This window comes from Protomyctophum bolini (genome assembly GCF_963924005.1).
Source record: "Protomyctophum bolini genome assembly, chromosome: 16".
Lineage (NCBI taxonomy): Eukaryota > Metazoa > Chordata > Actinopteri > Myctophiformes > Myctophidae > Protomyctophum > Protomyctophum bolini.
In genome coordinates this window covers 30114471-30126990 of record NC_137877.1, presented here as the reverse complement: position 1 = coordinate 30126990, position 12520 = coordinate 30114471, and the positions used below count along the sequence as shown (strand labels likewise).

The window sequence follows — 12520 nt, the reverse complement described above, 5'->3', positions numbered from 1 at the left end:
TCCCTGATATCTGGTGTGTTCACACAGAGTGAGTTGTTTTATAATAGTCTGAGAGAAGTTAGAGGAGAAAGTTCACCGCTGGGTTCACTTTTAGCACCTGTGAGGACTAACAGTGGGCGGTAGTTAGTTTTGGCAATGGGGTGCTCAGCCCTGTGCTTGTGTTTGAGCGAGCGTGCGTGTGTGTGCATGACTGTATGGACAGTGGAGAGTTACACATTGAGCAGCTCTAATGCTGGCTACTCCTCTCTCTCTCTCTCCATACAGACACACACACACACACATATGCACGCTCGCACACACACCCACTCATACACAGAGAAAGACTCACCACAGGCGCCTACGGTAACCTCCCCCATTACAGCTACACACCTCCCCAAAACACACACACACACACACACACTAGTCCTGGATTGCAGCCACGTCTGCCCACTTCAATCCATATGCTGAGGCCAAGGGGACCATAGCCGTACACAGTGCTTATTATGGAGGCTGTATGCAACTCAGATGCTCTTCTCAGGGCAAGCCAGCATCATACTTTGTCGTGCGCTGGTGTCACAGCTGCAAGTGCACGATGCGTTGTGAGTAAGCTATAACTATAACACATGATGCACGTGACACACACGGTGATAAAGCAGTGATTTGCGTGAGCAGAGATGGGTTATGTTTAGACGATGCGTGCGTGGTATGAGAGGGTAGTGAGAAAATCAAGTCACAGAGGGAGACTTGACTCACTGGGAGGTCTGTCTGTCTACGCGCTACTAAAGAGTGTGCACGGGACGCTCACAGTCAGGATGTCGCCATCCTTCACAGGGACGGGCTGCGTTAACAAAGACAACACATTGGTGGGGCCATGGGGATGGTGTTTACCTTGTTCCACGGTTTCTACAGTACCATACTGAGCTAGAAGTCCATCCAAAACCTATAGGGGAAAGGACAGGAGAGTGTGTGTGTTAGAGAAATAAATACACATACAAAACACACTCAGATACACACACACACACACACACACGCACACACACACACACACACACACACACACGTTGCATGCACACACACATGTGCCCACAGTAGCCTCGGTACCCCTCAGATTTTATTTTCGTTCGCTACGGCTCAAAAATTGAAAGCCTGGGGGAACAAGACACATTTCCTGGTCTAGGAGAGGAAGTGGACCATACAGTGCAGAGGGGCGTCGCTCTCAATAAAGTTTTCAATCGGTTTTCTCAGCTGTTTTCTACCAGGGAGGGGAGGGGCGGTGGGGGGCAGGGGAGGGGGCTCTGATCGGTGAACCAACATTCTCCAGCGCTTGCTCCAAGCGTGCCCGCCCCTCTAGACCAGATATGACAGAGGGGCACACACATGCACTCACGCACGCACGTGCGCGCACGCACACACACACACACACACACACACACACACACACACACACACACACACACACACACACACACACACACACACACACACACACAAACAGGTAAGTGGGTTAGTGTTCACAGATGTTAATGCATCACAGGAAGCTACACAGTTGGGAGCTGCAAAACCAGTGGTCTCTTTCTTATTCACTCCTTTCTCTCCATCCATTCACGCATCCATGCATCCATCCAGCCTACCCTGGAGGAGGCATGGAGGATGTCACTGCATGAGCTAGTGGCTGACTGGGAATGGGCAAGCTGAGGGGGGAAAAATCAGTCCCGTGGGCAGTGCCACAGACTGGCACACACTTCAAGAGGGCACCATACATGAGTGAGCACATGTGCACACGCACGCGCACACACACACATACACACACACAAACATGCACGTACGTACACACACACACACACACACACACACACACACACACACACACACACACACACACACACACACACACACACACACACACAAACATGTAAAGCAAACACGTACTGAGGTTAATACAGTGGTGACTCATCGCCAGACAACTGGCGTTTGTGGGCTTCTTGGTGCTGTTCAACAGGGCATTTTCTCTCTCTCTCACACACACACACACACACACACACACACACACACACACACACAACTCATGCACACACACACACACACACACACACACACACACACACACACACACACACACACACACACACACACAAATAAACACTCACCTCCCACTGTAGATGAGGGGGAATGTTCCGGATCTGAATCTTCCGACTCCTGCAGAGATGAGAAACAGAGTGGATTTAACAGAGCTGAACCACAAATACACACACACACACACACACACACACACACACACACATTAACACACACACACACACACACACACACACACACACACACACACACACACACACACACACACACACACACACACACACACACACACATTAACACAGACAGACATGCACACTTAGTACAGTCTTGTCCATTGTGTAGAGAACACACTCATCCTCTCGTCACCAAGTCATGACGCAAAGCCCTATTTTGCCCTCAGTCTTATTCTTAAGCCTTCACTTATCAGGCATTTTTTCTTACTGTGTGTGTGTGTGTGTGTGTGTGTGTGTGTGTGTGTGTGTGTGTGTGTGTGTGGGGTGGGGGGGGGGGGGGGGGTGGCTATAGGTGCTGCAGACAATTTGTTTTTAGATTTGCCAGCCTAGGGCAGCTCTTGTTGTTAGAGGATTCCAACAACTTGGGATGCCCCAAGTTTGGGAGGCAAAAAGGCTGGCAAAGTATTGTGGCGTCTGCTATAATATGGCAGAGATGCTGCTACTTGTCTCATACCCAAAGATAGAGTACTGACTGAGTGACATGCCTATTGTACTATGAAAACACGTGCCATGATTTTGTAAATGTAACCTTACTGCACCTATAATATTTGTGCCCTTGTATGCATGTCCTTTGTGTGGACATAAATAAACCGTAATCATTTGTTTGAGCCCTCATGTTCGGATCCTGTCTTCCGAAACTGGTTTGACAAGGGGATCAGAACTATTAAAGATCTGTACAGTAACGGGACTATGGCACCATTCTCACACTTCTCAGAACAATTCCGTTTACCTGGCTCTTACCTATTTCGCTACTTTCAGATCAGACACTTTGCACAAAGACAATTCCCAAACTTTCCAAACCAACCCAACCATTCTGCAGTGGACTCTTTACTTTCCCTGAACCCCAATACAAACTAAGGGCTTAATTTCAACAATATATAATGAACTCAACTCAATAAACCCAGAAACTCTCAACCATCTTAGGACGGCATGGGAGCAGGACCTGGGGCTAGAACTGCCCGACCCGGCATGGAAGACAGCTCTGAGACTGGTTCACAGTTCCTCAATCTGTGCTAGACATAATCTTATCCAATGTAAGATCATTCAGCAGGTTCATTACACAAATGCAAGATTAGCACAGATATTTCCAGATATTAATGATGCATGTAACTGGTGCAGACAACCCGCTGCCAGTCTGTCACACATGTTTTGGTCATGCCCTAGGTTGGTGGACTTTGTACAGCTATATTTCAATCCTACTCTGACATACTGGGTGTACCTATCCCACCCAACCCGTTAACGGCCTTGTTTGGCATTCCCCCAGGGACTAACATTCCTCTACACCTTAAGAGAATAATGTCCTTTACTTCTCTTTTAGCCAGACGTCTTATACTCCTGAAATGGAAACAAGTTTCCCCACCCACACATAACGGATGGATAAAGGACGCACTATTCTACATTAGGCTTGAAAAGATTAGATTCTCACTTAATGGTTCCATGACAACTTTCCAGCAAACATGGACGCCCTTTGTTGACCATGTAAAAACCCTGACGGTAGTCCCAGAGATGAGCCATATTTGAACTATATAATGGTGAAAGCATAGGCCTATGCATTGTACATGCGTCGTGTAAACCGGTGGCTGCGCGCACACACAGGTGGTCCCCTCCCCTCCTTTCCTCCTTTCTTCTCTTTCCCCTCCCCCCTCCCCCCTCTCTTTTTAATTAGTTTACTTATTTTTTCTTTTTTGTATTTTTGTAATTTTTCCCTTCTCCAGTATTGTCTCTGCATTGGGGAAGAGTGGGTGGGCATAGTGGGTGGACGGGAGGAAAATGAGGGGTGCCTTAAGACTATGTATTAACAAATACCCCACATGGGAGGGGAAAAATTTTAAAAAACCCAATAAAAAGATATATATAGTAATACATAAATGGTTAAAATGTGCACGCAGGCGGGCAGACAGACAACACTCTCCCTCCCTGCTGCCCGGGCGGTCGAGCAGCCTCTCTTCCCTCAAGTGAGCGTGTTCGCTTGGCGAGCAAAGCCACACAAACCACCCGGCGACCACAAGCTGTTAACAACTACATTAACGTGAGTGCGCCCAGCTCTGCGGCGCCTGATTTAAAAAGCAGAGAGGACTGGCAGAGGAAGAGCAGCACCGTGCACTGAGGGACCGACTCCCAATAAGCATTAGAGGCAGGGCTGGACTGGGACAAAAATTCGGCCCGGGCCTTTTCGCGTGAATTTGGCCCAGACCGGCCCACCACAACCAGCGCGCAGATAGCAGAAAATCTACCGCCCGCTCTGTCGCGGCACACTCAAACAAACAAGCCCTAATACCACCACTTTTACAGAACAACATAGGCCTAAATGATACAAACCAACAGACAACTACACAACCCTTTGTAGAGGGTTTATTTGTCACTCACTGATACAGGTACAGTGAAATTATCATGATGGCACTGGCAAAAAACGGCCCACCGGGAAAATGCCCGGTATGCCCTGTGGCCAGTCCAGCCCTGATTAGAGGAGTCACTGAGAGTATGAACCATATATGAGCCATAGCCATGCAGAGGAGGAGTCACTGAGAGTATGAACCATATGAGCCATAGCCATGCAGAGGAGGAGTCACTGAGAGTATGAACCATAGCCATGCAGAGGAGGAAGAGCCCCAGAGAGATGCAACGGCCACTAAACAGACCAGAACAGACCACATATACTGCAGGTATAGAGAAGAAATTAAATTAGATGGATGAAGCGGAGGAGAGCTGAAGGTGAGGAGAGAGCGTTAATGATCTTGATCTTAGTTCAGGGGGTTGTGGTTTTGTAGCTCCACACACACACAAACACACACACACACACACACACACACACACACACACACACTGTTATAGTTCGTGAGTTGGGTTCTTTATAATAATAATAGACAACACACACTGGAGTAGATTGTAGTTGCAGGTCCAGTTTACTGGGTAGCATTACTAGCATATCAGAATGGATACAACAGGCATGAGCAGTCGATCACACAACAGTCAGTGCAGTACTCTTAATTGAACACCGAGTACAATCTATCACATCCCCTTTCTCAAGGAGAATGCTGAACAAGATAGCAAAGAAGTCACACACACACACACACACACACACACACACACACACACACACACAGCTGCAGTTTTCTCCATCTATACCTTCCATCTATTCCATCTATTGGCCTCCAAAATGTGCCTTAGTCTGGGGTTGGGCTGCTTGAATATGAACAATAAAAGCCCCATTAATTTCACACAGTCTGCCTAAATAGCCCATGAATTCAGAGGGCAACATCCTCTGTTGTGCGTCTGCTAATTGATTAGCCTCTGTTAAGTGGCAACTCTAACCTTGAGCAGAAACATTAGCCCACATGAGGCTGAACCGGCCCACATCCATAGTGATGGTGTCCTCTGCACCCTTTATAAAGCACCCTGGAGAAGGATCCATGACAGAGAATGAGCGAGAGAGAGTGTGTGAGAGAGAACAAGAGGGGGGAGAGAGAGAGAGAGAGAGAGGGGGGGGGGGGGGGGGGGAGAGGGAGAGAGAGAGAAGCATGGGGTGGACCCCTGGAGGGCTGTCCAGAGATGTGAGGAATGGCGTGGCTATGGAGGTTCGAGTGTACAGTAGGATTTCATTATCAAAAATGACACAGATACAAGATGCCTCTTATCACACTTTTTCTCCATTTTCCTGCTTCTCCTCCATGGCATGCATGGGCATTCCTGTAGAAGAAGAACTCACAAACCTTGCTTTCACCCTCAAATCTTTCTATTCTTTTGCCGAAGGCAGTGCCCTGAATCATGGGCATCTCACGGAAAGAATGATGGCGTCTCTTTCCTGAAGAAAAGATCTCATTTTCTGCATGCCTGTGGCTAGTGGCTACCACGAGGATAACTGCTTTCCTGCCGGCCCGTCTCTCTGTTCAACTGTCTCCCGGGCAGGGAGGAGTCTGAGATGCGCATGCCCTCCATCCATATAGCAAGTATATCGTTGCCTTTCTCCACTCAGAGCTCAGGTTCACCTGGGTATATGCATGATTTATGATTTACACAAACGTGCATGTCCTCCAGTGACACTTAATATGCTCATTGCTTTATAATCAAACCAATACCTTAGAGGTAATATCTGAAGTAGCAGGCATCTCTGGTAATATCTCCTCTTTGTTTGTAGTCAAGGTGAACCCAACGCCCTTTCTCAGTCTCCCTCCATCCTTTCTCAAAGTCCAAAATGAACTGCAGTAGAAGATGCAGACTGAAGTCGATGGTTACCTAATGTTTGCCGAATGTAACCAAGCTGTCTGCTGCTGGTTTGGAACGGCCTGCCAAACGAAAAAAAGAAAGCCTCTCAATTTTGGCCTTTAAATATCTGAGGGTGGCCATGTTCATTTGAAAAGCTAATATTTACTGCACCCAGCTGCACTGCACAAGGTAAAAAAAGAAAAAGAAAAAAACACGTCTGCACTCTGCACGCACGCATGCATACTAATACTCGCTTGCATGCGGCGTGGTCAAAGGAATTCTAACCTCTGAGAGGACAGGCGGACAGAGGGGTGAGAAAGAGGGTATTCACCCCTCGCCAGCATCTCCAAGTGTTCCTAACGACGAACATCTGATCATCACTGTCAAAAGCTCCAAATGAAATTCACCATACATAAATCACAGGCCTGCATGTGGCGAGTCCTAATTGAATAAGGACCATGTGTCCTCCAATACAAAATGGGGGGCTTTTAAATGACTCGTTCTGCAGCGGAGGCTGAAGGGGAACAGTGGGGCAAGAAGACAACAACACCCCAGTTGGGGGGGAAAAGGACTTATGCTACATTTTTATAGTGTAGTCATAACCAAAGACATAGACTAAAACACAAAATGTAGTCAGTAAGAAATTAAAAAAAGAAAAAGAAGAAAGAAATGAGGCGTGTACTAAGTATGAAAATGAAACTGTAGATCAGCTATTTTCGGGTGAAGAGATTTGGTGTAGAGGGATAAAAGGAGACTAGACCCCTGTGGACTAGCCAATTAAGTATTATAGAGTGCAGCTGAAGCTGACATATTTCCAGCAACCTTGCTGACTTTTAAAACATCCACAACTGTAGTCACATGCAAGTCATGTCAGTATCGCAGTGATAATCAAAGCCACAAAGGAAATATGGAATTACTTCCAGAGACTGCAATGGAAGTATATGTCCATGGCTTGTTTCTTTTTTTCTTTTCTTTTTTATCCTCATTAAATTGCCCGCTACCACCTTTCAAATGTCTTTGTGTGAAAATGTCCTGCTTGACTGCTTCACAGCATACTGGAGTAACATATTAGCTGGCTAATAGCTGTGATAAGTCGGTGCGTAATATCAGTGGATCAGACTAACACAGATGATCCAGAAAGCTTCTGATAACTCTATCAGGAGTCCGAGTCGGGCCACCAACAAAGGCAGAGGACAAGAATGAAAGACTTCATATCACACAGAAAAGAAAGGATTACTGTCTGAATACAGGAGGATGGGAAAGTAGGGGGGAATACATATTTTGGTCATAAATCATGTGAGCCATGTAGATGTGTACTAGCTAAATGGTCATATTACAAACCCCAGGGATAGGTTATGGTAGCACGCTGACCGACACAACTGGCTCATTGGTGTGTACTGTGTAGTCCGGAGGTGCGCATAACTAACAAATTCATTTTAGGAAATTCTCTATGGTGTAAATGTGAAATCGCTTACTTATGATGTTGTTCCACTTCAGCTAAACCAAAAAAATCCTTCCATTTAGAATTTCATCATATTTTGAGGTTGTTATGGGGCTGACCAATCATTGTTGAGCTGCCCAAATAGGTTAATAAAATCTTGATTGTAAGCCAATTGCCAGAGCAAGTTAGAACTCAATTGAAGTGGGAACTTTGGGAAGTACAAAATTGGAGCTATCTTGTGAGTTCACATTGTTGAGGGACAGCTTGGAGGCAGAATAATTTAACTGTTTACAGCAGGGGTTATCTAAGCTCATCTCACTCAAGAATCGCCTAAGGGTGGCGCCATGCTACCCTTAGGCGATTCTCTCGCTCAATTCGCTTGATAAACTGAGGTTACTGAAGTAAGCCAAAGTTTTCAATAGCTGGTCCTGGACCCCTAGGTGGTCCTCCAAGTTACTACAGGGGGCCCGCCAAATCTTTGTGTGATACGATACCTTTTAGTTTTTTGCACTAACAACTTGAACCCTATAGCCCTATAGCATCGCTACTCTGAGAACTTTTGCGAGGCGTTCTGAGCTTGTAGATCGTCTATTTTCGGCAAAGAGAGGGAAGAGAGCTGCTAATTACACTTTTTTCATTGAACGTGCATATTGTTAGATTTATTTCTATCAATAAATCAAGTTATATGGTCTTTGGGTAGCTCAGAGCCAGATGTATTGGATGTATGATTTTTCTTCTTTTATATATTATTCAATGGCATTACAAATATTAAAATAAAACCTTGAAAGAAATACTAATTCTCAATTGTATATTTCCATGAAATACCAAATAAACTAAATGAGATGATAAAACAAAAAGAAAACAAACATACACAAAAACACAATGTCCATACTACAGTTCCTACCCTGCAGCTGGTGACTCAACCTATAATTCTTCTAAAGCTTCTTCAATGTCACCGTTTTTAATGAACTCTAAGAACCTCTCCCATATCCAATTCAGCGTCTGGCCTGTATAATAGCCAGAGGTCTTTTCTTTTTTATTTAGAGCTAAATTTAATGGATAAATACGGAGTATAGGGCATTAGGCCTACATAATTTAGGACAGAGAGTAACTGAAACTGAGATATAATGCATCGATCTAGAATGTTTTAATCTCACATCCCACACGCAATGGGGGTACCTTTATGTTCACTACATTTATAACATAAATCAGGAATGTTAGGATCACATTTATTTAATTTATCCAGGGTTATATAAATTCTCATTATCCAATATATTGAATTAGTCTTAATCTAGTATTAATAGTATGTGTTTGTTCCTTGGAACATATTAAACCCAAGTCTATTTCTGAGATGTCCTGCTGAAAGTCTTGTATCTTTTACTCTCAGAGTCATCTTTATGATTCCTTTCCACTAGTAGTACATTTGAGAGACCAAACCTGTTCCCTAAGCAATTCTGTGTGGAAAACTTCTCATCATATCTCCCTTCAGCCCCTCAAAATACATTAGATTGCCATCCTCAAAGAGATCCACCACTTTCCTTATGCCCTTATTAAACCATATTTTTAATCCCAAGTCCTTTTTAGCTGGACTAAAATTAGATGTATGATCAAGTCAATTTGACTGTTGAAAATATCTTAAGTTATTTGCAAAACATATCTTGGATATGGTGGCTTAGTTTTTTTCCCAGACATAAATTAGGGCCCAAGGGTTTTTGTGATTTATATGCAGGAAATTAAGTCTTTGAAACTCAATTTTCTCAGATCCCCCTCTTAACCCAATGCTACCTTGCCAAACCTTCTGGACACAACATGCCTTTGCCATCCAGTGGAATCCCTGCTAGAACCACTGAGACTTATTTGCGCAGGTCTTGTGGCACAAGGTGGCGTACGTGCGTGTGTGTAGTGGCTATATAGGTGTTTGTATGTTACTAGAGGTTCAGCCCTCACATCTAGAACGGTGGTTTTCAACCCTTTATATATCAAGACCTGTTATTTATTCTGCATTTGAGCCACGGACCACCATTTGATCGCAGACCCAAAACGAAATAATATTTTGTTATCGTTGGATCGATACAGCAATTTCATGCTGTATTGATGAGGTACAGGAGAGATAACAGGCACATGTTGATCAAAATGTAGCACTGCCCCTTTAAGGGTAGTGCATAAAATGGGTGACCAGGTTTGAGGCCTCATGTTTGGCCAGAAGCCTGATTTGGGTGTTTGTTAAAGAGACCTGGAGGCATGGTGTAGCCTACACTACAGCCGTGGTAAGAAAAATTCAAATCAATATTGATGCTTTGATAATTCATCTTCATTATGTGGGGATGAAATCAAGATCTCGCTTCAGAGATAGCACTTACCCTGTAGCCATTAGACATCTGAACTTGTAGCAATATGCATATAGCACTTAAAAAAAACTGAATGTAATTTCCTATGCTGCTGGTTTTTGTTTTTGTATTGTGTCCTTCTTGTTTGTGTATCTATGGTTGTCTGTATATGTTGAGTATGAACCAAGACAAATTCCTATGAACTTGTTGACATGGCAAATTAATTATTGAATCTTGAATTGAATTTGAGTGACATGTTGTCAAGGAGAGCTGTGACGCTGCCGGAGTCAGTAAAGGGTAGGGGAATGGGTTTTAAGAGCGATTTTGACATGGGGACAATGTTAGTCAACAGTTAGCCTAATTTATCCTCTGTACTTCCAGAGCCTCCAGGTCCTTTCCTGGTATTTTAGTCATGGGCAGAGTTAATGGGGGTGCAGGGGGAGCACTGCACCATCACTATGGTTACAAATCTGCCGTAAAGCAGGTCGTCTCTGGGTGACTAATGTGAGTTGTTGTGACTCTTATGTACATGCTCCTGTGTTGTTATCCTGGCGAAGCTTTTCAGTAAACTTTACTATTTTGATTTTAATCATTAAGGACATTCGAGACATATTACAATTTGTGCAGTTTTCTAAAGTGAACTATAAGAAAACAATTGACAGCAGGATTGCAGTGTCCTGTCAATGCCGGTTGTTGTAACTTGTGGTGTGCTTCTGACTGTAGTTTGTAATCATCTCTCTTATCGTGTGTGTGTGTGTGTGTGTGTGTGTGTGTGTGTGTGTGTGTGGTCCTAAATAACACATTTGTAGGGGTTAGGGCAAAATAATTAATAAAAGCGGGATTCCCCCCAGACATTCGCACCCCCTGGGGTCAAGTTCAAGCTACGCCCATGATTTTAGTCACTAGAGCGGTGCCCGTTGGCCACTGGCCTATTTGGAACGATGCAAGTTGGAATTGCATGCCACAACCAGTTATTATGTCTTTGTCCCTTTTATGCCCATATATGGTGTTGTTTACAAAGGCGTATATCTATTCTACGTCCGAGCATAGACATGGAAACGTCCCGCCTGCCTCTGATTGGCCTACCGACACTGCCCGTCTTGACTGTCCTCCGAGATGCAAGGGTACTCCGTGGTGGGAAATAATACAAGAGAATATGGCAACATGCGATAGTAACTTGTAACTTAAATTTTAGTAGAAGAGGCAAACTAATATTGTTTGTGCCGTTTGCTTTGATTGAATAATTGATTGAACACGTAGGCCTACAGTATGTACTATGATGATTTCATTTGGCTGTGTTCTAATACTATTATACTATTACTAAAAAAGATAATGATCAAGGGAAAAGAGACCTTTTTACTGTACAATAATGTTTAGAATTTACACATGTATACAAATAAACAGGCCAACGGCATAAACAATATTAGTTTGCCTCTTCTACAAAAATAAAAGTTACTGTCGCGCGTGCCATGCTGTTCGCTTGTATTATTTATTTATTTCCCACCACGGAGTAACCTTGTGTAGCAGACGATATCCAGCATGAATCTTCCACCTCGAAGACACCGGCTGTGTCGGTAGGCCAATCAGAGGCAGGCGGGGCATTACCATGTCTATGCTCGGACGTAGAAAAGATATACGCTTTACAGTGACAGAAACACGGGCAGCAAAGCTCATGGCTTATTTATAACCTATAATGTTTTCAGATACATATTTTAGCATGGTGATTAAGTTTACACTGTCTGGATGTCATCTTGAATGAGATTAAAAAGTAGTTCTGTAATCAAAACCACCTGTGTTTGGAGGACGCAATGGGAATCAAACGGGTGAATTTAACCTAGATTCATTAATATGCATGTGAACCTCAACCTCTACACGTCATCACGCTTCAAAGGAAGTAATTTCAATTTGATTTTATGGACTTTTGATAAAAATTTCCCCCCTTTGGCATCCATTGTTATAGGTATGGCCATATGATGACCACGGATATGGTCTAAAAGTGTGAAAAACGTATTTTTCATTTCACTAAGTCTTTAAACAACGTTAAACTCACCAACATTGCAGCTGTAGGGAAAGCTCGAATTATCCCCTTTCAAACTGCAAAGCGTTTGTTTCATAAATATCCGCCGTAGACATGTTATGAGCTACTTTTTGTCAAGAAATTCTGTGCAGGTGATTATTTTTTAAGTGTTTGGAAGCGCTCGTCGAAGTCACTGAACGGCCCTGTGTAGTGTGTACCACCTGTTTCGAATTTGCACATAATG

At 44.0% G+C, this 12520-nt stretch overlaps 1 protein-coding gene across 1 annotated transcript in view; it reads right to left on the bottom strand.

The window, feature by feature from the left end:
• Nucleotides 1-12520, bottom strand: part of igf2bp2a (insulin-like growth factor 2 mRNA binding protein 2a) — a 51013-nt gene that overhangs the window by 17459 nt on the left and 21034 nt on the right. The window contains exons 3-4 of the mRNA XM_080785135.1: nt 2127-2175; nt 868-919 (exon numbers count right to left, since the gene is read on the bottom strand). Of these exons, the coding sequence (XP_080641261.1) occupies nt 868-919; nt 2127-2175 (101 nt within the window). The remainder of the gene's footprint in view (nt 1-867; nt 920-2126; nt 2176-12520) is intronic.